At 40.4% G+C, this 24,939-nt stretch overlaps 1 protein-coding gene across 4 annotated transcripts in view; it reads right to left on the bottom strand.

The window, feature by feature from the left end:
• Nucleotides 1-24,939, bottom strand: part of SLC25A26 (solute carrier family 25 member 26) — a 146,048-nt gene that overhangs the window by 16,612 nt on the left and 104,497 nt on the right. For all 4 annotated transcript variants that reach the window (XR_014021103.1, XM_081286662.1, XM_081286663.1 and 1 more), the window contains one exon: nucleotides 7,789-7,833. Coding sequence is in view for 3 of the 4 variants with exons in the window: in XM_081286662.1 (XP_081142788.1) it covers nucleotides 7,789-7,833 (45 nt within the window). In the remaining variant the exon portion in view is untranslated. The remainder of the gene's footprint in view (nucleotides 1-7,788; nucleotides 7,834-24,939) is intronic.

Here is a 24,939-nt window from a genome sequence, read left to right as displayed (position 1 = left end):
GGAACTTGCACATGCTAAGCAAACACTCTACCACTGAGCAAAATCTCCAGACCAAATATTGTCGGTATGTAATTTTGCAACATCCTGTAGCTGGAAGCAAAATTATTTAGACCTGACAGCATTTTTGACAATTCTCCACTCTGCACTATGCACCAGTGTTGCATATTAAGACAAAACAAAAACAAAACAAAAAACCTTCCTATGGGAAATTTCATCACACCCTTTTATAATATGTTGGCTTTTCACTTAACACACAGGAAGGAAAAACCTTGGGTTAGAGAGAAAAAAATGGCTGGGCACTGTGGCACACTCCTGTAATACCAGCAGCTTGGAAGGCTGAGGCAGGAAGATAAGCCTCAGGAACTTATTGAGGCCCTAAGCAACTTAGCAAGACCCTGTCTCTAAATAAAATATGAAAAAGGGCTGGGGATGTGGCACTGTGGGTGACTGCCCCTGAGTTCAGTCCCTAGTATCAAAAAAACAGAAAAAAAAGAAAAAAGAGAGGGGAAAAATGTATTTTTATGGCTGTGAACATACTTGTAGAAGAATCTACAAATAAAAGAATAAGAAAGAATGCTCACCTTCAAACAATTAGCAAATAGTTACAGACACCTGCTAAATGAAGACAGAGCCAGGAAGAACAAACAAGCAAAAGACAGAGTTCCTTGTCTAACAAGCAGTTTCCTGTGGGGAGCTCAACACATGTGTGGCAAGAGAGGCTCTGGCTGCGACGTCACTGTCAAGTGCCTGGGCTCCCAGAGGTCGGTCACAGAGAGTAGGCTGGGGCACCCTGCTTCCTCTCCCCTAAGGGCAGCAGACAAGGGAGGCTTGGAGAGGTGGTGTGAGAATACAGCAGCCAGCCTTTGGTGGCATTGTGTCCTCCAATGAAGGAGCCAGTGTGCTCAGAGAAATGCCTTAAGTGGATTGGACAGACAGAATATGACCCCAACATTTTTATTAAATTTTGAGCATATGACATTTAAAAAATGGACACGATACATTATGGGCAAACGTGTAGAAAGATTAAGAACTTCAGGTCTAGAGTCAGTCTGGAGGTGCCCCTTAGCAAGCCTAGGGCCTGGGGCAAGGCATTCTCTCTACCTCAGAGACCACCACAGCACCTCTGAGGCCAGGAGGAGTCAGAGCAGATCATCCACCAAGAGTGGTCACTGCAGTGCCTGGCCTGCTGCCTCTGAGAATTGTTAATTGCTGCTCTTCTCATTACCGCTGCTGTTGTCAAAAGCACTGTCACATAGTGTTATGGTGTGGATGTGAGATGCCCCCAAAAGCTCACGTGTGAGACAGTGCAAGAAGGTTCAGAGGAGAAATGACTGGGTGGTGAGAGCCTTAACCCAACCAGTGAATGAATCCCTGATGGGATTAACTGGGTGGTGGCTGGAGGCAGGTGGGTGTGGCTGCAGGAGGTGGCATTGGGGGCATGGTTTTGGGGTCTCTATTTGTCTCTGGAGATTGGAATCTCTCTGCTTCCTGATCACCATGTGAGCTGCTTCCCTCCACCACACTCTTCCTCCATGATGTTCAGCCTCACCTCGAGCCCCGAGGAATGGAGCCAGCTGTCCATGGACTGAGACCTCTGAAACCCTGAGACCCCAAATAAACTCCTCCTCCTCTACAGTAGTTCTTGTTAGGTCTTTTAGTCACAGCAGCAAAAAAGATGACCAAAACACATAGTAAAAGGGTGCTATACAGGAAATGGAGACGGGAAAGACTTAGATGAAAGACAACCCCTCTTTTAAGGTAAGGTAACAAGATCCACCTCTCTGAGTCTTACGCGGTGTGAAGAGATAGCACGTCTGCTCACCCCACAGTGGATATGCTAGGTATTTGGATGATAATATGTACATAACTAAATAACCCAAGTTATCAAAATGCCAGTCAGGGGGTAAGCAGGTGCTGAGCAAAGAAGAAGGAAGGTCCTAAAGAGAGGGGACAGGAACCTATCTCTGAGGTTATAAGACCTGAGGAATGACTCAGTGTTGGACAGAGAAGGCCTGGAGGAAGAACTAGAGTAAGTGCTCCACCAGGAGAGGGACTTTGTTGTTGTTGTCTTTTTTATCACTATATCTACATACCCCAGAAAATGCCTGGCACTGACTCAGAAAGTCAACATTTTCTCTCATATGTAGAAAATTGAAGAAAACAACTGGGGGGCAGGGGATCCCATGAAAATAGAAGGGAGATCAGTGGAGCAGGCAATGGGACTGAGGGGGAGGGAGGAGGGACAGGAAGAGAGGGACAGTGGAATACAATTGACCAGACTGTGCTATGTACATTCCACCTCTATGTGTATTTATAAAGTGCTAATTTTTAAGAACTATAAATTAAAAACTACCTGGCATATAATACACTCAATAACAATATGTACAAGGTATACATATTTCAAAACACCATGATGCACACCGCATAAACAATTACTATTTATTGTTTGAAAAATAAGAAAAATTAAAATGTGTTGTGCACGCGCGCGCACACACACACACACACACACACACACAAACGTACAGGATGAATAAATAAGTAACATTTCCAGCTAATGGAGTAAGTATAAAGTCCCTGGAGTAAGCCCCAGTGTGGCTGAGCACGGGTGCGCAGGGAGAGGGCTGGACAGGGAGAAGTAGGAGTCTCAATGTGGGAGTGTGAACCCACGGAGGCTCTCCCACCAGCTACACCCCCAGCCCCCTTGTTTTTTTTTTTTTTTGTTGTTTGTTTGTTTTGTTTTTTTGTTTTTGTTTTTTGAGACAGGGTTTTGCTGAGCTGCCTAAGCTGGCTTCAAATTTCTGATCCTCTTGCCTCAGCGTGCCAAGTACCCGGGATTACAGGCGTACACTGTGCCTGGCTATGCTTCTTTTAAAAAGATGTCATTGAGACATTTCAGTGGGGAGCAGTGTGATATGACTTCACTAGACACCACTCTGGTTGCCCTGTGCAGAAAGAATATCCTAGGGGCTCAAGAGAAAACCAAGGGACATCTGGGAGGCCAGGGCAGCCGTCAGGGGAGTTAGAGGCCGGGCTCAGACAGCACACCTGCTGGAGGGATGGACCGAGCAGGGAAAAGGAAACTCGGGAATCATCCTGGGATTCCATATGAGCAAGCAACACTGTACTACTCACTGAGACCTGGACAGCCGGGAAGAAGCAGGTCAGGGAAGGTACTAAAAGCTGACATTTCTGTTCTGGCCACCTTGAGACATCTTTAGTGATGTCGTCAACCCAGCAGTTGACTGTCCTCAGCTGCCATGAGAAGGAAGTACTCTGCCACAAAGCTCTTAAGTGTATAAGTTGGTATCATAATGATGGCATCCAAAGCCCAGGGAAGAAGAAATGATAAGCTATGGACTTTGTCATCATGCTTTTCTTCTGGTGGCTGCCACAAAGTTTCAACGTAAACATTTCTTACGGGGAAATTACCTTCTGAGGATCTGGATATGATAATCTACCCCTTTTATTTCCCTTCTCCTCCTCAGTACTCCGTCTTGTTAAATAAAAACTTAAACATGAGGTGATTGTTTTAGTCAGCTTTGGCACTGCCATGACCAAAAGACCTGACGAGAACACTTTAGAGGAGGAAAACTTTCTTCTGGCTCATGGCTTCAGAGCTCAGTCTGTGGCCGGCCAGCTCCACTGCTCTGGGACTGAGGTGAGGCAAGCATCATGGCAGGAGAGCCTGGAGGAGGAAAGCAGCTCAGGACTTGGCGACCAGGAAACACAGAGGGTGCTCTGCCCACCAGGGGCAAAACATAAACCCCAAGCCACTGGTGGCCTACTTCTCCAGCCACACTGTTAGCTACATGAAGAGTCAGTTAATCCACATCAATGGAGGATTAGGTCACAGTTCTCATAAGCTAGTCATTTTACCTCTGCACATTCTTGCATTGTCCCACACATGAGTTTTTAGGGGACATCTCATATCTAAACCATAACAGTAGTATAGTTACGGGGATAGGGGGTGGTTCCCACATTACCTTGGATATTCTTCAGGGCATTTCAGTGATCTGTGGGTTGAGTGCCTGTATGAGAGTTCTAAGCTCCTTACAGGCTCACCTTCACATTCTTGTGAGATCCAACAACATCCAGCACAGAGTAGGCAATAAAAATGTGCGGGCTGCATGTCACTGACCTGTAAAGGATGGCCTTGGCCAAGTGTGCAAAGCTTGGTTCTAAGATGCCTGTACACCATATAGCCTGTGATCAAACAGTAACCAGAAACAGAGACAAATGTGATTTAAGGGACAGTCTGCAACACCTGGGCTGAGAACTTCAAGCATCACTGGGCTTTCAAAGTTCACTGGAGTGAGCTTTTTCAAAAATGCATCCCACTCAGACCCTTGGAGCACATTTCAGAGAAGACTGAAGACCAGGGAGGGCATTCAGAGCAGTAAGCAGGCTGGAGGGGAAAGGCTTTTTCCAAAGGAAACACAGGGGAGGGAGCTGGAAAACCACTGAGGACACAGTGTGGAGATCCGCGAGCACCATAACTTCAAGCTGCAGAGTTTGAGAAAGTCCTAAGTTTCTGAGGATGTAAGTGTTACTTCAAAGAGACATTTAAGGAAGATCACATATGTTCAATGTGTAAAATAGCTGAGTAGGTAGAGAACCTGTTGGGACCTGGCCTGACACAATGTCGCAGGAATCTGATAACAGGTGGCCACAGGATCCAAAAAGTCATTCAATGAAACTTAGTGAGTAACAGGATAGACAGAAAGAGAAATAAGAGAATCGTATTTTAATCTGGTGCTTCGACCAGGTCGTCAAGAGAATAGGAGCATGATTAAGCTGGATATAATAACTTTAATTAATTTATTGATTGATTGATTGATTTTGGGGGTTGCCGGGGTTGGAACTCAGGGACACTTGACCACCGAGCCACAACCCCAGCCCTAATTTGTGTTTTATTTAGAGACAGGGTCTCACTGAGTTGCTTAGGGCCTTGCTTTTTGCTGAGGCTGGCTTTGAACTTGGGATCCGATTGCCTCTGCCTCCCACACTGCTGGGATTACAGGTGTGCACCACTGCACCTGGCTTATTTATTTTTATGTGGTGCTGAGAATTGAACCCAGTGTCTCACACATGCTAGGCAAGCACTCTACCACTGAGCCACAACCCCAGCCCAATGGAAGTGATTTTTGAAGGATGATAATTCAGATCTCAGAGAGTCAAGTTTAGGATAATGTAGCCACCTTCTACATCCAGATCCTTAGCCTCCAAGGTACAGTGTGTACCACTAAGGTCCTGGCTGAGAGAGTTCCCCTAGTCTACTCCCACACAAATAAACAGAAAAACCCTCCCGGATAATATGATCTCGCTCCATGGTTGCAAAACCAAGTTTAAATGGATAATATTATAAACACAAAAATAAAACCAATGCCAAAAACTATCCACTTCTACCAAAGGACTGTGATCTCACATTCAGATTTTTTTTTTTTAAACCCTATTAGGTGAAAAGACTCTCAAGGGTGTTCAGCTATGAGAGAACTGCAGATCAAACCAAAATGAGATGCTGTATACAACTGTTGGACTGGCTGAAATCTTAAAACCTAACAGTAACATGTAATAGTATCAAGGAGCAACTGAAACTCCACCTGGCTGCTGGGAATGCAAGAGGGCACAGCTACTTTGGGAGGCATTTGATAGCTCCTTATAAAAATCAAATATAAACTTTACTTCTGACCCAGCAATACCGCTTCTAGGTTATTTTCCAAGAGAAATAAAGCACATGTCCATACAAATACTCTCAGCAAATATTTATAGTAGCTTTATTCATAACCAACAAAAACTGGAAACAGTACAAATGTGTATCAACTAGTGAATGGATAAACATACTGTGTTCATCCATAAACAAATGAAATAGTGTAAAGTGATAAAAAGGGACAAACACTGGCACAAGAAACAACATGAAGAGTCTCAAATGTAACAAATGAAGTGAAAGAATCCAGGCACTAACTGCTGTGTGCACACACTGTCTATTTACATGACATTCTGGAAAAGGGGAAACTACAAGAACAGGATGGCCAGGGGCTGTGGGCTGGGGCAGCACCGACTAGTAAGTGGCAGGCAGGACCATCTGGGCTGGTGGAGATGCTCTCTCTTGGTTATGGTGTGGTGCTAAATATCTGGCAAAACTCATTAAAAAAAAATCACACTTTTCAAGAGTGAGGTTTATTGTACATTATTCCTCAAGAAACTCAAATTAAAAATACATTCTATCTTCACATATGCTAAAAGAAAGATTTTGAAACACTGCATTGTTATCTCTGATTGCTCTGAAAAATTCTAGACATTTCTTAAGAAACAAGAATACTACAAATGTCTTCACTATTGAAAAGAAAGAAATCGCATGCCTTTTCCCTCTTTGAGCCTCAAAACATTCCGTTTCAGAGTTGGGGTGTCGGGATGTCAGGGTGTGCGGATTCCCTGTGAATGCTGGTCATTGAGGCACTAATAAGTGAGTCTTGTTTGAAGCACAGCTGTTGGCTTCATTGTTCTTTTGTCACACACTGAGAAGGAGAACTGGTATGCTGGAGGAATGTGACCTTCTCACTGGAGAGGGGTTGCATCACGCCCTGAAACACTGCCTGAGAAATCTATTTTCATCATGTACCACACAGGAAGGGTAAAAAAAAAACAAACTCAACCTCAACAGAAGACCCCCCCAAACCATATTGGACAGTATTGCCCCATAAAATCAGATCACTTAGAAGAAATCTTTCTTAATACTTGATATCCTGGACTCATCTTTTAAAGGAACAAAGCTTTGTCTCAATTTACTATCCTTTAGTAGGTATCGTCAACAGAATTTATTTCAGAGTCCAAGAAATGTTTATAATATTTTTCAAAAGATAATTTGTATGAGCACTCCATGAAGAGTAGGTCTGTAAAATTGTGGGGACAATTTGTGTGTGTGTGTAGGGGGGTGGCTAATGTCTACACTAGATACTTTGCCGTTTTACAGTTTGATCCTTCATGAACCCCTTTCAGTTGAAAAAGGGCCTTCGATATTTTCTGACCCTTATTCCAGTAAGAAACACATCTCACCACTGCAACCCAGCACAGATGTGTGTGCATGTACACGTGCACCTCACTAAAGCTTTACAAACTACTACTTAGCCTTACCACACACATGCTCTTTATAGTTTCTCTTTTTTGAGGTCTTTACAACACTGGCAAAGACCCATGCAAATTTCAGTATCGCTGCCCCAGACTATGGAAACCTAATGAGACCTCTACGCATATTCTTAAAAACTTGAAAACTTTGTTTCTTTCTAAACAAATGAGCCAGTGGTCTCTACACTTGCTACCTTGGCTCATGGTCCTATTAGGAATCAGCAGCAGAGATGGAACGATAGAGTCCCAAGGCACTTCTGCTGCTCCCCCTCCTGCCTGCTTGGACACAGGAGTGGGGGCCTTCAAATACTTGGGGTCATCCTCCCTCCTCCATTCACCCTCACTGTTATTCCTTATCGTCTGCACATACAGAGGTAGAAATAATATTCAACTGGATGAAGAAAGAATGGCAAAAGGAAGAGTAAAGCGAAGCTGCTTCTCACCATCTGTGGGTGTGGGTCACATTGGCTGAGCTTATTTCCAACACCACAGGTACCTGAAGCAAGCCTCAACTGGTGTGAGTCACGTGTAAAACATCTTTGCAACTATCAGTGACTCTGACTTTGTCAAACTTATGGTCAACATTATATTCTTTGATTCCATACAAACTGTTGGGCATTTGTGAAAAATTAGAAATAGATTTCATATAAAGATTTAAAAACTTACTTTTAAGAATTCCCACAAGGGAAACTGGACCAAAGAGAAAGGAATCTGGGGAGAGAAAGGGGAAAAAAATATCAAACATTAGGTTGATAAAAAGCAGCAGTTTCCTGGTGTTATTATAAAAGTCCATAATTATTATTTAGAGACATACTTCATGTTAATTTTATGTATGAAACAAAGCCAACATTAAGCAAATTCACAGGCTGTAGTACACATGTTTAGAAAAAGAACTAAACTTTAACTGTAGGTCCTCTCAACTCTTGGAGCCCAGCAAACGTAAAATTAGAGACACCATGAAGGCCTGCGAATTAGAAAGAAAAGCACAACAGGGATAGGGACTGGTGGCTGCTCTGACAACAGCCAATGCTGCTCACCATAAGTAACGAAGGCCGGGGACCGTGGCACACACCTGTCATCCCAGCAGCTAGGGAGGCTGAGGCAGGAGGATCACATGCTCACTCACACCCAGCCTCAGCAACATATTGAGACTATAAAGCAACCTAAATGAAAAAAGGGGCAAGGGATGTCACTCAGTCGGTAGAGTGTTTGCCTTGCATGTGCAAGGCGCTGGGCTCAATCCCCAGCACCACAAAAACAAACAAATAAATAAAGGGCTGGTGACATGGCTCAGTGGCCAAACATCCCTGGGTTCAATCCCCAGTACCAAAAAATAAAAATAAAAGTCACAAAGACTTTGAGGACATGACATTGTTCTGCTTAAGAGGGACGGCTGTCTACTCACAAGCAGGCCGAGTGTCGGGACTGAACAGAGGAACAGAGAAGATGCAGGGTGGAGGGAGGAAGAGCTGGAGGAGAGAGCAGACAGAGAGGGCAGGAAGGCAGAAGACGGGGGAGAGGAGGGAAGAAGAGGAAAGAAAAGAGGGGGAAACGGGGGAGAGAGAAGGAGGGGAGAGGAAGAAGGCAGCAGAGGAGAGAAGGTGAGAGGAAAAGGGAGGAGAGGGGCACAGGAAGGAGAGAGCAGGACAGGAAAAGAGGAGCTTGCTGTGGAGGAGAGGACGAGGGGAACAAGGAACAGGAGATGGAGGGAGGGAGAGAGGAGCAGAGCCACCTGCAGGAGGACACGGAGCAGCACAGGAGCAGCACAGCAGAGGGAGGGCTACAGGCGTCCTCGGGAGGGTACACTGGGTGATGCTAGAGGAGTGCAGAGGGAGAGGGACAAGGGACAAGCAGGCCTGAGCTCCAGATTTAGCCCCAAGCGCGTCAGGGAGACGAGCAGTCTGAACTAATGAAGTAGGAGTGGTCCAGACAGAGTCAGATTTACAGTGAGCCTTCTAACCATAGAGCCAGAATTCCCAAGACACCTAAGTTTTACTTCACTGAATCTCCTTAACAGTCCTATCAAACACTATGATTCCTAATCCCCTCTTACAGAGACTGAGGTTCAGAGAAGTTATGTAACTTGGCTTAAGACACGCAGTGATTAAGTCGGACCTTCTGACTTCAGAGAACCAATCAATGCAAAAGATATCTAACTGGATTTATCTGCATACAAACTCACTCATAGTACAATCTTCTGCTTTTAATTAAATTTTTAGAAATTTAAAAACAGAAACCACCTCCATATTTCTTAAAATAAAAATGCCTGAACTCCCCCCCAACCCCCGCTGCCAATGAGTTTACATAATATCCAGTCACTGGCCACCAAACCAGTGCCCAGCAGCTATGACACCCACAGGCTTGCCATGTCCCCATTATTGTCACTCTGCATTCAGCTCAGTTCCAAGTGATAAGTAAATGTGAACTTGGCACATGTGTATGTCTCTATGATTTTGAAGGAATTAACAAGTATTGACCTTCACATGAACTAAGGGCAATAAAGTTGTTCCTGAAGTATTTATATTAATCAGAATTTTAGAGCCCCGCAACATCTGTGCAACTCGGCTAGAGCAAATGATGGCCCTGAATTTGACAGACAGTGGCCCTAGAAAGAAAATCTGACTTCTATTCAGGAAGGAAACAGCAGTGAGAGGGAAAAAAAAAAAAAAAAGAAAGAAAGAAAGAAAAGAAAAGAAAAATCAATGTCACTACCTGGATTAATCTGACAAGCCAGAATCTCAGAGAAGTTTGTCATTGTCATCAATAAGCAGCTACCCCACCCTGAATGTCAAAGTTCTACAAGAGCAGTCAAATTTAGTTTGGTTCATTTGGTCACCAAAACATAAAAGCATCTGACACTGTCCAATTTGAAACCACAGAGCTGTATTTCCAATTAAATTAATTATCAAAACAAACAAAAAACTGACTGCACAATGGGTTTCTAAAAGCTTTTCTAATTTTTTAAAAATTCAAAATATGTTAAAAAAATTACCCTCAAGAACAACAGGGGTTACAGATCATTTTAATCTTCTCCTTTGGGATTTTGCCATCTCAGATGTAACAATATTACATTTTAATAAGAATAAAATGAAAAGAGCTTTAAAATTCATTGCAGCAGGGCTGAAATTGTGACTCAGGAGTGGTAGAGCGCTTGCCTAGCATGTGTGAGGCACTGGTTCGATCTTCAGGACCACATAAAATATAAGTAAACAAAGTTATTTAAAAAATTCATTGTAACCATCTTTGACAGTTTTTCATTTCTTGATGAAAATAACCCATAAAATTGTCTGAATTTGCTCAATACTTAATACTATTAGATTCTGAATTCTATGGATGAACATTTTGCCCATTTTCCTCTATTAATGTTTACTTATTAAATTGACCCTTCAGTTTAAAGAGGTAATTTAAAAACGACACATTTGGAACAGCCAAACAATTCCACCGGGTATTTGTTTTTAAAAGTCAGCCGACAGTAAACCCAAACAAAACAAGATCAACTGACTGTCAAAGGTAATTAACGGTGCTATAAAGGCTTTGCTAATTAAACTTATTTCTGGCTTCTAGGAGTGAAAGACCCTCATGAGATAAACTCCTTGTGTGTGAAAATTTCTCCAACGTTCCTCAAGTCAGAATTGTGTTGCACACTTGCTGTCACTTACAGTAGAAAGGGACAACAATGGAAATGTGCTGCACATATGTGAAAGGAAGGCGGCCAGCACATCCGCTCTGGGCTCCCCCAGCCACGGATCCCCAGCCAGGCGGACGGGGCCTGTGAGAGCCGGCTCCCCTCGCGGCCCAGGTCTGGTGTGGAGTTACACAACAGTGATGTTTCTTCAAAATGTGGAATTTTATACCCCAAACAGATGTAAGGTGTTATTCTAAAATGTTTTATAGATGAAGAAAATGAATAGCTGCACTCAGAGGTCTTATATTCCAAAACACAACATACCCATTTTATTGCAGCAAAAGTTACAAAATGGTCACTGTTGCGACCTGTTTAACGCCTCCATTTAAGATGTTTTGTTTGAATAAGGTTGTTAAGACCCAGGGCACTAATAAGTGAGTGGCCGTAAACCCAGCTACCATCAAAGAGGCAGATATAGGGGGGAAACTTGCAAAAATTCAACTCGGATTCCACTTAGTGACAAATACAGCAATAATTCTAAACTAGTGTGTGGGTGAGGATTCTAGGTGGAGCAGATGAAGTGAAATCGGAGTGTGGTGAACAGGCAAGGAGGCGCTGGGCATCCCTGTGACATAAGCAATGTACAGGCAGGTTAGGAGCACCCTTTATTCATGGAGCACTGGACTGTAGTTATCCTTGAAGCCAGTCGATGCTTCTAACCCTGTGATCTTAAAATAAATGTCTGCACCTTATGGTCCTTTACCAGTGAAGCAACTCATACAATAACTAAGGTGACAGGAAGCTGTGATTTCTAAAGTAATTGCTAACCCTTAAAATTCTATTTTTCAATGGAACAATAATATCAAAATACAATGTTTTTTAAAATAAATAAGACTGGACTGTAGGCCACAATGAACCCAATGCCACCGAGTGAGCCAGGAAGCCTAGGGAACAGGAGTTCAGTTGAAAAGCTGTGAAAGCTCTTACATTTGGCAAAAATGACCAGAACCTCTCCAGTAGTAGGATCTTTAAAAATTAAACTATGCAAGACCTCAAATTACAATGGGTTTGAAGAACAGCATGGAATGGGTGGTTTGCCATGGAAATACAAGTGGGTTCAAGGGCCTGCCCATTCCAGTTTTCAAGAGATCCTACAAGTGAGGGGGTAGTGTCTTCTTTGTGCCTGACAACTTCCAGAGTCATGTGCTTGATTGGGGGTTTTCCATTCCAGTGTCCCAGGGGGAACAACACCATTCTTCTCTTAAATACTCTGTGCCTTACCATTCAACCTCAGTAATGAACAATCACAAATGAAGCTGAAACATAAAAACTCCTTGCTCCAAAGTGACCATCATTCTTAAAAACAAAAACAAACAAACAAAAAAACCCATACACACTATCTATCTGTGAAGTGTATACATATGTGTGTATGTTTCTCAAACACAACATATATATGTATATATATTTGTGTGTGTGATATTTACTTATTTATTCCAAATACATATATATATGAGAACCAAAATACATATATATGAGAACAAAGCTAAAATGCTAGGACATATCAGGAAATAATTTTAACAGTAAATACCTTTTGATTATTTTAAATGAATGATTAGAATCCCTTTGTGTATAGTGTACATAGGGGGGGAAAATGTATGCCCAATAAAAGAAATAAACCTAAAAGAAGAAATTCTGGAAATGAATTACTTCTTAAGTTTGCAAGACATACTAAAATTCCTAAAGCATCTTTCCAAAGAAAATATAATATGTACATAAGAGTAACAAAATCTAATAGAACAAAGGAGATGAGAGTAAACAGTCTCGTTCTCAAATAAACCTTTTAGATGTCAAGGGCAGACACCCTGAGGGTACTGCGAATCTCTAACTCAGACAGAGGAGGTATGAAAAAATATCAGAAGTGAATGTAAAGATTAGGCATTCTCTCTACAGTCTACAGAATCATCAAAATAATTTCATTTAGGCAGATGTAGCACCTAGCATAAATTTAATGTTAGTATGCTAGTTATATAACACTATCTTATAATGAAGACAAAGGCAATGTCAAGTTAGTCTGTAATTTGCTGTATTTCTGAATTCAAAAAAACACATTACACAATTTCTTAAGCAATGTAAGCCTGTGACACTTAATTATGGTAAAACGGCCCATCAAAATAAGAATAGATGAGAACTTCCTCAATCTGATGAAGGACATTTCCAAAAGTTATAATTAATATATATATATATATATATTTTTTTTTAATACCAGGGATTGAGCCCAGGGGCAATCAAGCACTGAGCCACATGCCCAGTTGTTTTTAGTATTTTATTTGGAGACAGGGTCTTAGTAAGTTGCTGGGGCTGGCTATGAACTTGAGATCCTCCTGCCTCAGCCTCCTGAGCCATTAAGATTATAGGTGTGCACCACCGCTCTAATATCATCTTTTTTTTCCCATTGTTGTACATGGACAGCATGTCTTTATTTTATTTATTTTTTTAATGTAGTGCTAAGGATTGAGCCCAGTGCCTCAGACCTGCTAGGCAAGCATTCTGCCACTGAGCTACAGCCCCAGCCCTCTAATATCATTTTTTTTAATTTTTAGTTGTAAATGGACACAATACCTTTATTTTTATTTATTTATATATGGTGCTAAGACTGAAACCAGTGCCCCATACATGCAAGTCAAGCTCTACCAGCAAGCCACAACCCCAGCCCCCTAATATCATTCTTAATAGTAAAAGACCTAATGCCCTTAGATCAGGAACAAGGCAAGGATGTTTTTTCTCACCACTTCTATTCAATAGCTCACTGGGGATCACAGTGAGTGCAATTAGGCAAGAAAAAGAAAAAAAAAAAGAATGGAAAGAAGCAAAACTACCCCTGTTCATAAAGACACTATTCAGACAGAAAATCTTAAAAGAACTTGAAGAATAAAAAATATATATACAAGCCAGGAACACAGTGCACACCTGTAATTCCAACAACTCAAGAGGCTGAGGCAAGAAGTTGCCAAGCTTCAGGTCAGTCTCAGCAATTTAGCAAGGCTCTATGCAACTAAGTGAGATCCTGTCTCAAAATAAAATATAAAGGCTGGGGACGTAACTCAGTGGTAAAGCACCCCTGGGTTCAATCCCCAGGACCAAGAAGGGAGGGGAAAATATGTGTGTGTGTGTGTAATTTCTAAATAGTAGGGGCAAATAAGTGAAAAATATTTTTTAAAAAAGACCAGTTTATGTGGATGTGTAACCGATGTGATTCTGCAATCTGTATACGGGGTAAAAATGGGAGTTCATAACCCACTTGAATCTAATGTATGAAATATGATATGTCAAGAGCTTTGTAATGTTTTGAACAACCAATAAAAAAAAAGAAAAAAAAGACCAGTTTTCTTACAATAGCATCAAGATAACACAAACTATTTAGGAATAAAATTAACAAAAGACTTGTGGGAATCTGTATTGAAAGTTTAAAAGTTATCATTAAGAGAAAACAAGGATGATCTAAACAAGTAGAGGGATATGGCATTAAATGACTAGAAAACTCAACATGGCTAAAATTTCAACCCTCCCCAAAATTGTTTATAATTTCAATGCAAACCCAATCATAATTCTAGAAGCCTCCTCTTTCTGTGTGGGGGAGCGGGGGGAGTGCTCAAGCCAGGCAAGGGCTCCATCACTGAGCCATATCCCTTGCTCTTTCTTTTTAAAAATACACAATAACAAGCTGATTCAAAAAGTTACATAAAATTGTCAAGGACCTGAAATGACCACAATCTTAAAAATACAAAAACCTGGAGTACCGGGAATATTAGTTTTCAAGATCTTCTATAAAACTATAGTCATCAGGTCAGAGATCAGGACCATAGGCATAAGGACAGACAAAACAATGGAGAGAGGGGTGGGGGAGAATATGAACTCAAAAACAGTATTTTCACTAAATGGTACTGTAACCAATAGATATTTACATGAAAAAAAAATGAGCATTGGCCCAAATCTCTTATGCATATAAAACAATTAGTGACAGGTGAATTACATTTAGATGTGTAGACCAAAATTTAAAAAATTAAACTAATAAAGCTTACAGAAAAAAATAGATTAGAATACACCGGGGGACCTGGGAGGATGAGGAACTTTCTTAGACCATAAATAGCAGTAACCATAAAAGAAAAAAATTTTCAAGAAATTAGACTACCTCAAATTTTAAAACTTGGGCCTATAAAAAAGTACTGTTTTAAAAAAAAAACCTCAATGCTGTATTTTACAAAAAATAGAAAAATCCTGAAATTTACATGAAATCTCAAGGAACTCCAAATTGCCAAAACAATCTTAACAATAAAAAAAAGTCAAATATTTCATGCTTGCTAGTTTCCAAAGTTAACTGCAAAGCTACAATGAGGAAAACAATATGGTAAAATAACATCAAGACACACATACAGACCCACAGAGTGGAGGGATAATCCACAAACACAGCCTCTCATGTACAGTCAAACACTTTTCACAAGGGTGGCATTTTCACAAGACCATTCAGTGGGGACAGGACAATCTTTTCAAGAAAAGGTCTCAGAGAGGATCCCCAAGATGGCCGCAAATAGAGTGCATCACACCCTGTGTACCGCGCCACTGCGCGGGTGAATAACGAGTTAGAACAACAAAAAAATACCTTGTTAGGAACTTACAGCAAATTGGGGGTGCACCGAAACCTAGAGGAAGGATTTCCAGCACCGAGGTCCGGTAATTGAGTCTCATACACGAGCCAACTGTGCGACTGGGGATCTGGGTTGACTGATCCGAGCAGCCCGCCCCTCGGCTACAGACGGCGGGGAGCCGCCGAGAAGCGACCAGCAAGCAGGGAGATTGCTGCAGATTCTGTGGAATCCTGCCACCTGAGCACTCACAGAGCCCCGGGCTGAGTTCAGGATTTCAGACAGGAAAGGAAACAGGACAGTTCTATCCCCCACAACGGAAACTCCACCAAGGAAACCAGCAGCCACCATCTTGGAGAGCTGAAGTAACCACCGCCACTCTCCGACAGATTGCAACAATAAAACAGGTGCGTGTTACTCAGCTCATCTCCCATACAGCGGGAAATTCACATAAAATCTCTCCTAGGCTCTCCGGGGGAGGGATTATCAGAGCAAGCCTGCATAAAGACGTGGGGAAAACCAGAGACACCCGACCTTCAACTCCCCCTCCCATCAGCGGGGAAAACGAAACCTGTATTGCCAGCGCAGGGGGAGGGGCAAGCGGAAAAAATCAAAACAATAGAGTGTGTGGGGGGGTTCTCAATAGCCATCCTCCATGCCCAACAAACGGCAGGCCCAGAGTACAGTTTGAACTGCTGAGAGGCATCACTCAGGGGAAATCTGGTCTAGCAGGAGAAACCAGGATTAGCAGGAGAAACCAGGGGACTAGAGGCCAGGCCCTCGCGACTGGGCGGCCGGAGAACGCATGCCCGCCAGCGAAACTCCACCCGCCGCCTGCAAGACTGGGCAGATGGAGTCCGCCCCCCGACGGCGACCCACCGCAGGACTAGGCGGCTAGAGATCGCCCGCCCACCAGCGACAGCTGGCCCGTTGCCACTGCAGCTGGAGACCGCATGCCCGCCAGCAACCAATCACCCACCGGCTGCCAGAGCGACTGGGCGGCTGGAGACCACCCGGCCGCCTGCGTCCGGGATCTGAAACCAACCAGAGACAGTCCAGTCCCACCCCTCCATTTGGACACCCCAGTAAGGAGCCTGGGGCCCGCCATAGCAGAGAGGTGACGTCACTGGAGCTCGGCGGTCGGAATTCCTTCCCAGTGGAATCCACTTTAGCAAGCATAGTCTACCAACACAAAGGAGAGACAACAGAGATATAAAAAACCAAAACAAATTTATAGAAGAGAGCAGAAACACAGCAATCAAATAGAGCTGGAAAGTAGCGTGAACATCATAAAAAAACTAGGGAAAAAAGGAGTACAAACAATGCAGGACAACTTAATTCTACAGGAGGACCTAGAAGCATCAGAAACAGGGATAGGGAAAGAACTCAAGGCATACCTAACTCAGATGGAAAGGAATATTAGAGAAGACATGAGACAGCAAGTCCAAGCAATAAAAGTATATTTTGAAAAAGAATTAAACAAAATGGCAAAGAATGAGCTTTACCAGGAGATAGAGATCTTAAAAAAAAATCCAACAGTAATCCTAGAAATGCAGGAAACTATAAATCAAATTAAGATCTCAAACGAGAATATTACAAATAGACTAGATCAAGTAGAAGTCAGAACATCAGATAATGAAGACAAAGTTTATCAACTTGAAAAGAATATAGTCAACTCAGAAAAGATGCTTAAATCCCACGAGCAATCTATTCAAGAAATATGGGATGTCATAAAAAAACCAAATTTGAGAGTCATCCGGATAGAAGAAAGCATAGAGAATCAAACCAAACGAATGGAAAACCTATTAAATGAAATAATTCTAGAAAACTTCCCAGAGATGAAAGATGGAATGGACTGCCAAATCCTGGAAGCCTACAGGACCCCAAACATTCAAAACCGTAACAGACCAACTCCAAGACATATAATTATGAAGATAGCCAACATACAGAACAAGGAGAGAATATTAAAAGCTACGAGAGAAAGGAGGCAGATTACATTCAGGGGTCAACCAATTAGGTTAACGACTGATTTTTCTTCACAGACTTTAAAAGCCAGAAGATCCTGGAACAATGTATTTCAAACGCTGAAAAATAATGGTTTCCAACCAAGAATACTGTATCCAGCAAAATTAACCATCAGATTTGACAATGAAATTAAAATCTTTCACGATAGACAAAAGCTAAAAGAATTCGCAGCCAGAAAACCAGCACTGCAAAGCATTTTGAACAAAATACTACAAGAAGAGGAATTGAAAAATAGTGCCCAAAACTAACAGCAGGAGGTATATCAGTAAAGGGGGAGGAAAATAACCAAAAAGTAAAAACTAGCCAAACTAAAATAAGTAAATAAATAAACATGACTGGAAGTACAAATCATATTTCAATTGTAACCTTAAATGTTAATGGCCTAAACTCACCAATCAAGAGACATAGGCTAGTAACCTGGATCAAAAAAACAAATCCAACAATATGCTGCCTTCAGGAGACTCATATGATAGGAAAAGACTTACACAGGCTAAAGGTAAAAGGTTGGGAAAAATCATATCACTCACATGGCCCTCGGAAGCAAGCAGGAGTGGCCATACTCATATCGAATAAAATCAACTTCAAACCTAAGTTAATCAAAAGGGATGAAGAAGGACACTATATATGTTAAATGGAACCATCCACCAACAAGACATAACAATTATCAATTTGTATGCACCTAACAATGGAGCTGCAACGTTCATAAAACAAACTCTCCTCAAGTTCAAGAGTCAAATAGACTACAACACAATAATTATGAGTCACTTCAACACACCGCTCTCGCCATTAGACAGATCTTCTAGACAAAAGCTGAATAAAGAAACTATTGAACTCAATAGCACGATCAATAATCTAGACTTAACCGACATATATAGAATATATCAACCATCATCAAGTGGATACACGTTCTTCTCAGCAGCACATGGATCCTACTCAAAGACAGACCATATATTATGCCATAGGGCAACTCTTAGTAAATATACAGGTGTGGAGATAATACCATGCACCATATCTGATCATAATGGAATGAAACTGGAAATCAATGATAAAAGAAGGAAGGAAAAATCCTACATCACATGGAAAATGAACAATATGTTACTGAATGATCAATGGGTTACAGAAGACATAAAGGAGGAGATAAAAAAAACTCATAGAGACAAATGACAATACAGACACAACATATCGGAATCTATGGGACACAATGAAAGCAGTTTTAAGAGGGAAATTCATCGCCTGGAGGTCATTCCTCAAAAAAAGAAAAAACCAACAAATAAATGAGCTCACACTACACCTCAAAAACCTAGGAAAGGAAGAGCAAAACAACAGCAAATGTACTAGAAGACAAGAAATGATTAAAATTAGAGCAGAAATCAACGAAATTGAAAAAAAAACATTGAAAAAACTAAAAGTTGGTTCTTTGAAAAAATAAATAAGATCGACAGGCCCTTAGCCATGCTAACGAAGAGAAGAAGAGAGAGAACTCAAATTACTAACATACAGGATGAAAAAGGCAATATCACAACAGACACTACAGAAATACAGAAGATAATTAGAAAGTATTTTGAAACCCTATATTCCAATAAAATAGAAGATAGTGAAGATATCGATAAATTTCTTAAGTCATACGATCTGCCCAGATTGAGTCAGGAAGACACACACAATTTAAACAGACCAATAACAAAGGAAGAAATAGAAGAAGCCATCAAAAGACTACCAACCAAAAAAAGCCCTGGACCGGATGGGTATACAGCGGAGTTCTACAAAACCTTCAAAGAAGAATTAATACCAATACTTTTCAAGCTATTTCAAGAAATAGAAAAAGGAGGAGTTCTTCCAAATTCATTCTATGAGGCCAACATCACCCTGATCCTGAAACCAGACAAAGACACTTCAAAGAAAGAAAACTACAGACCAATATCTCTAATGAACTTGGATGCAAAATTCTCAATAAAATCCTGGCGAATCGAATACAAAAGCATATCAAAAAAATTGTACACCATGATCAAGTAGGATTCATCCCTGGGATGCAAGGCTGGTTCAATATACGGAAATCAATAAATACTATTCACCACATCAATAGACTCAAAGACAAGAACCATATGATCATCTCGATAGATGCAGAAAAAGCATTTGACAAAGTACAGCATCCCTTTATGTTCAAAACACTAGAAAAACTAGGGATAACAGGAACTTATCTCAACATTGTAAAAGCTATATATGCTAAGCCTCAGGCTAGCATCATCCTAAATGGAGAAAAACTGAAGGCATTCCCTCTAAAATCTGGAACAAGACAGGGATGCCCTCTCTCACCACTTCTATTCAATTTAGTTCTTGAAACACTAGCCAGAGCAATTAGACAGACAAAAGAAATTAAAGGCATAAAAATAGGAAAAGAAGAACTTAAATTATCACTATTTGCGGATGACATGATAATATATTTAACAGACCCAAAAGGGTCTACAAAGAAGCTGCTAGAGTTAATAAATGAATTCAGCAAAGTGGCAGGATATAAAATCAACACGCATACATCAAAGGCATTCCTGTATATCAGCAACAAAACTTCTGAAATGGAAATGAGGAAAACCACTCCATTCACAATATCCTCAAAGAAAATAAAATACTTGGGAATCAACCTAACAAAAGAGGTGAAAGATTTATACAATGAAAACTACAGAACCCTAAAGAGAGAGATAGATGAAGATCTTAGAAGATGGAAAAATGTACCCTGTTCATGGGTAGGCAGAACTAACATCATCAAAATGGCGATATTACCCAAAGTTCTCTACAGGTTTAATGCAATGCCAATTAAAATCCCAACGGCGTTTCTTGTAGAAATAGATAAAGCAATCATGAAATTCATATGGAAAAACAAAAGACCCAGAATAGCAAAAGCAATTCTAAGCAGGAAGTGTGAATCTGGAGGTATAGCGATACCAGAGTTCAAACTGTACTACAGAGCAATAGTAACAAAAACAGCATGGTACTGGTACCAAAACAGGCAGGTGGACCAATGGTACAGAATAGAGGACACAGAAACCAATCCACAAAATGACAACTTTCTTATATTTGATAAAGGGGCTAAAAGCATGCAATGGAGGAAGGATAGCATCTTCAACAAATGGTGCTGGGAAAATCGGAAATCCATATGCAACAAAATGAAACTGAATCCCTTTCTCTCGCCATGCACAAAAGTTAACTCAAAATGGATCAAGGAGCTAGATATCAAATCAGAGACACTGCGTCTGACAGAAGAAAAAGTTGGTTCCGATCTACATATTGTGGGGTCGGGCTCCAAATTCCTTAATAGGACGCCCATAGCCCAAGAGTTAATAACAAGAATAAATAAATGGGACTTACTTAAACTGAAAAGTTTTTTCTCAGCAAGAGAAACAATAAGTGAGGTGAATAGAGAGCCTACATCCTGGGAACAAATTTTTACCCCTCACACTTCAGATAGAGCCCTAATATCCAGAATATACAAAGAACTCAAAAAATTAAACAATAAGATAACAAATAACCCAATCAACAAATGGGCCAAGGACCTGAACAGACACTTCACAGAGGAGGACATATAATCAATCAACAAGTACATGAAAAAATGCTCACCATCTCTAGCTGTCAGAGAAATGCAAATCAAAACCACCCTAAGATACCATCTCACTCCAGTAAGATTGGCAGCCATTATGAAGTCAAACAACAATAAGTGTTGGCGAGGATGTGGGGAAAAGGGTACACTTGTACACTGCTGGTGGGACTGTAAATTGGTAAGGCCAATTTGGAAAGCAGTATGGAGATACCTGGGAAGGCTGGGAATGGATCCACCATTTGACCCAGCTATTGCCCTCCTTGGACTATTCCCTAAGGATCTTAAAAGAGCGTACTATAGGGATACTGCCACATCAATGATCATAGCGGCACAATTCACAATAGCTAGACTGTGGAACCAACCTAGATGCCCTTCAATAGATGAATGGATAAAAAAAAATGTGGCATCTATACACAATGGAGTACTACGCAGCAATAAAAAATGACAAAATCATAGAATTTTCAGGGAAATGGATGGCATTAGAGCAGATTATGCTAAGCGAAGCTAGCCAATCCTTAAAAAACAAATGCCAAATGTCTTCTTTGATATAAAGAGAGCAACTAAGAACAGAACAGGGAGGAAGAGCATGAGGAAAAAATTAACATTAAACAAAGACGAGTGGGGGGAGAGAAAGGAAAACATATGGAAATGGTAGGAGACCCCCAATGTTACACAAAATTACATAGAAGAGGATGTGAGGGGAAAGGGGGAGAAACAAGGGAGAGAATTGAACAGCAGCAGATGAGGTAGAGAGGGATGACGGGTGGGGAGGGGAGGGAGGATAGTAGGGGATAGGAAAGGTAGCAGAATACAACAGTCACTAATATGCCATTAGGTAAAAATTGTGAGTGTGTAACTGATGTGATTCTGCAATTTGTATTTGGGGTAAAAATGGGAGTTCATAACCCAATTGAGTCGAATGTATGAAAGATGATATATCATGAGCTTTGTAATGTTTTGAACAACCAATAAAAAATATATATATAAAAAAAAGAAAAGGTCTCAGGAAAACTGAATATCCCCATGCAAATGAAGGTGGAGCCATATCTTACACCCTAATAGAAGTTAATTCAAAATGAACATAATACCTAAAACTACCACACCAAAAAAAAAATCTTTAAAAGAAAACACAGGGGGAAAAAATCTTAATGACATTTGGTTTGGCTGATTTACTGGAAAATAGCGACAAAAGCAAAATCAGACAAAAGGGACTACATCAAGATTGAAACCCAAAATGCCTCAATGAACACAATCTGAGTGAAAAGGCAACCTACAGAAAAGAAAATATTTGCAAATCATATATTCAATAAGGGGCTAATATCAGGGGGTAATACTCAGAATATATAAAGATCTCAACAACAAAACCCCCAAGTAACCTGGCTTCAAAAGGGCAAAGGACTTTTCTCCAAAGAACATACACAAAAAGGTTGTCTATTTGACCATAATTTGTTTTAAAATTCTTTTCGAAAAGACTGAAAAACCAAATAATGGTAAGGAGGTGGGGAACCACAACTGTCATACTTTACTGGCGGGAACTTAAAATGGAACAATTGCTTTTGAAAATGTTTGTTTTCAGTTGCTTGAAAATTTTATTCTCAGATAATTATCCAAGAGCAGTGATAACAGGTGTCCATAAAAAGATCTGTGCATGAATACTTTTAACAGTTTTCATGATAATAGCTAATGTCCACCAACAGGAGAAAGCAAAACCAATTGTGGTTTATACAACAAAGGAAAATTAGTAATAAAGAATTACTAACACATGGCCCAACACTGTGGCCTTCACACAAGTTATGCACAGCAGAAGTCAGACACAAAAAGATTCCATATTGTATGATTCTAGTTATACAAAGTTCTAGAAAAGGCAAAAATTATCTAAGTGGACATTTTGATATGAGATATCAAATACTCTAGGGACACAGAAATATTCAATATCATGATACAAGTGTGAGTTACATGAATATGGTTATGTCAAAAGTATACGTATATGATGTGTGCATTTCAATGTTCAGAAATTTTACATAAAATATACCATGCAAAATACAATGGTAATCCAGGTAAAGAGTTGATAGAGAGCTGGGCATGGTGGCGCATGCCTGTAATCCTAGCAACTCAGGAAGCTGAGGCAGGATGATTACAAGTTTGAGGTCAGCCGAAGCAATTTAGCAAGTCCCTGTTCTCACAATTTTAAAAAAATAATAAAGAGGGCTGAGGATGTACCTCAGTGGTAAAAGCACCCCTGGGTTCAATCCCCAGTACTGAAAACAAACAAACAACAATAACAAAAAAAGAATTGGTCAAAAGAGAAACAGATGAAATAAAACCAGAATACTGATGATTGTTTCAGCTTGGTGTTGAGTACTTCAGAGTCCATTATAATAATGTGTTTACTCTGTGGAAGTTTCTAATCTTCCATAATAAAAAGTAAGTGTGCAAATAAAATATGACTATGCCAGGTATGGTGGTGCATGCCTGTAATCCCAGAGGCTAGGGAGGCTGAGGCAGGAGGATTTCGAGTTCAAAGCCAGCCTTAGCAATAGCAAGGCACTAAGCTACTCAGTGATACCTGTCTCTAAATAAAACACAAAATAGGGCTGGGGATGTGGCTCAGTGGTTGAGTGCCCTTGAGTACTCAATTCCCAGTACCCCCCTCAAAAAAATGACTAAATTCTTCTTATTATTAAAATTAATATACAGAAGTCAAGCCAAAGTAAATGCCACTAATATTCTTGGATTTATCTTCTCATTTATCTCAACACATTTAGGGTTTTTTTGTTTGGTTGGTTGTTTATTTGGCGGTGCTGGGGATTGAAACCAAGGCCTCGTGCATGCGAGGCAAGTACTCTACCAACTGAGCTATATCCCCATAGTTTTTTGTTTTTGATTAAGCATTATTAGTACATATAAAGCTCTAAAATTTATTTTCCTAATAATGCCTTAGAAATATTTCCATGTTTATTATATAGACCTTCATTCTTTCTGACCATTACATTATATTTCATAATATTTAATTGTCCCTATTAATGGCTTATTTCTAATTTTTATTCTCATAAAATGTTATTTTGTTCCATCAATCATTTCAAATGTGTGGGACATTCTGGATACCTAATACAAATTGTAAATATATGATTTCTGATAATACCTAAGAATAACCTGAGAGACTAAGGCCCATTAGTTACACTTCCTGTACAAATCATCCTTAGAAAATACCTAGTGTTAACATCTAGCTGTATTCCAACACAAGGAAATCTTCTCTTAGGTATCAAGTTTAATTTAACCAAAAAATTAAAATGAAATTCACAAAATATAACAGTCAATATTAATTGACTCAATACTTGCTTTAAAATTTAATCCTACTTCTAGTAGTCTATAAACATTACTTAAACAGAATTATGGTATCAAGAATTACCAGCCATGGGGCTGGGGATATAGCTCAGTTGGTAGATTGCCTGCCTCACATGCACAGGCCCTGAGTTCAATCCCCAGCACCACCAAAAAAAAAAAAAAAGAATCACCAACCGAAGTCTCATTAAGCAAAACATAGATTGAGCACACCTAATTTCAAAAATCTGAAATTTATAATGCTAAAAAATCAAAAAAGGGACTGGGGTTGTAGCTCAGCGGTAGAGTGCTCGCCTAGCACCTGCAAGACCCAGGGTTCAATCCTCTGCACCACATAAAAATAAATAAAATAAAGGTATTGTGTTCAACTACAATTAAAAAGCAAAATATTTTTTTAAAAATCAAAAAAATTTTGAGTGCTGACATGATGCCAAAAGTGGAAAATTCTATAACTGATCTCATATGTTGGGTAGTAGTCAAAATGCAGGTGCACTAAAACTATCATATAAAATCACTTTCTGGCTACATGTATCCCATATAAACAAACAAATTTCATGTTTAGTTTTGGGTGCCATCCCCAAGATATCTCATTATGTGTA

Source organism: Spermophilus citellus, assembly GCF_964194105.1.
Source record: "Spermophilus citellus genome assembly, chromosome: 3".
NCBI lineage: Eukaryota > Metazoa > Chordata > Mammalia > Rodentia > Sciuridae > Spermophilus > Spermophilus citellus.
This window is presented reverse-complemented; position numbering and strand designations above follow the sequence as displayed.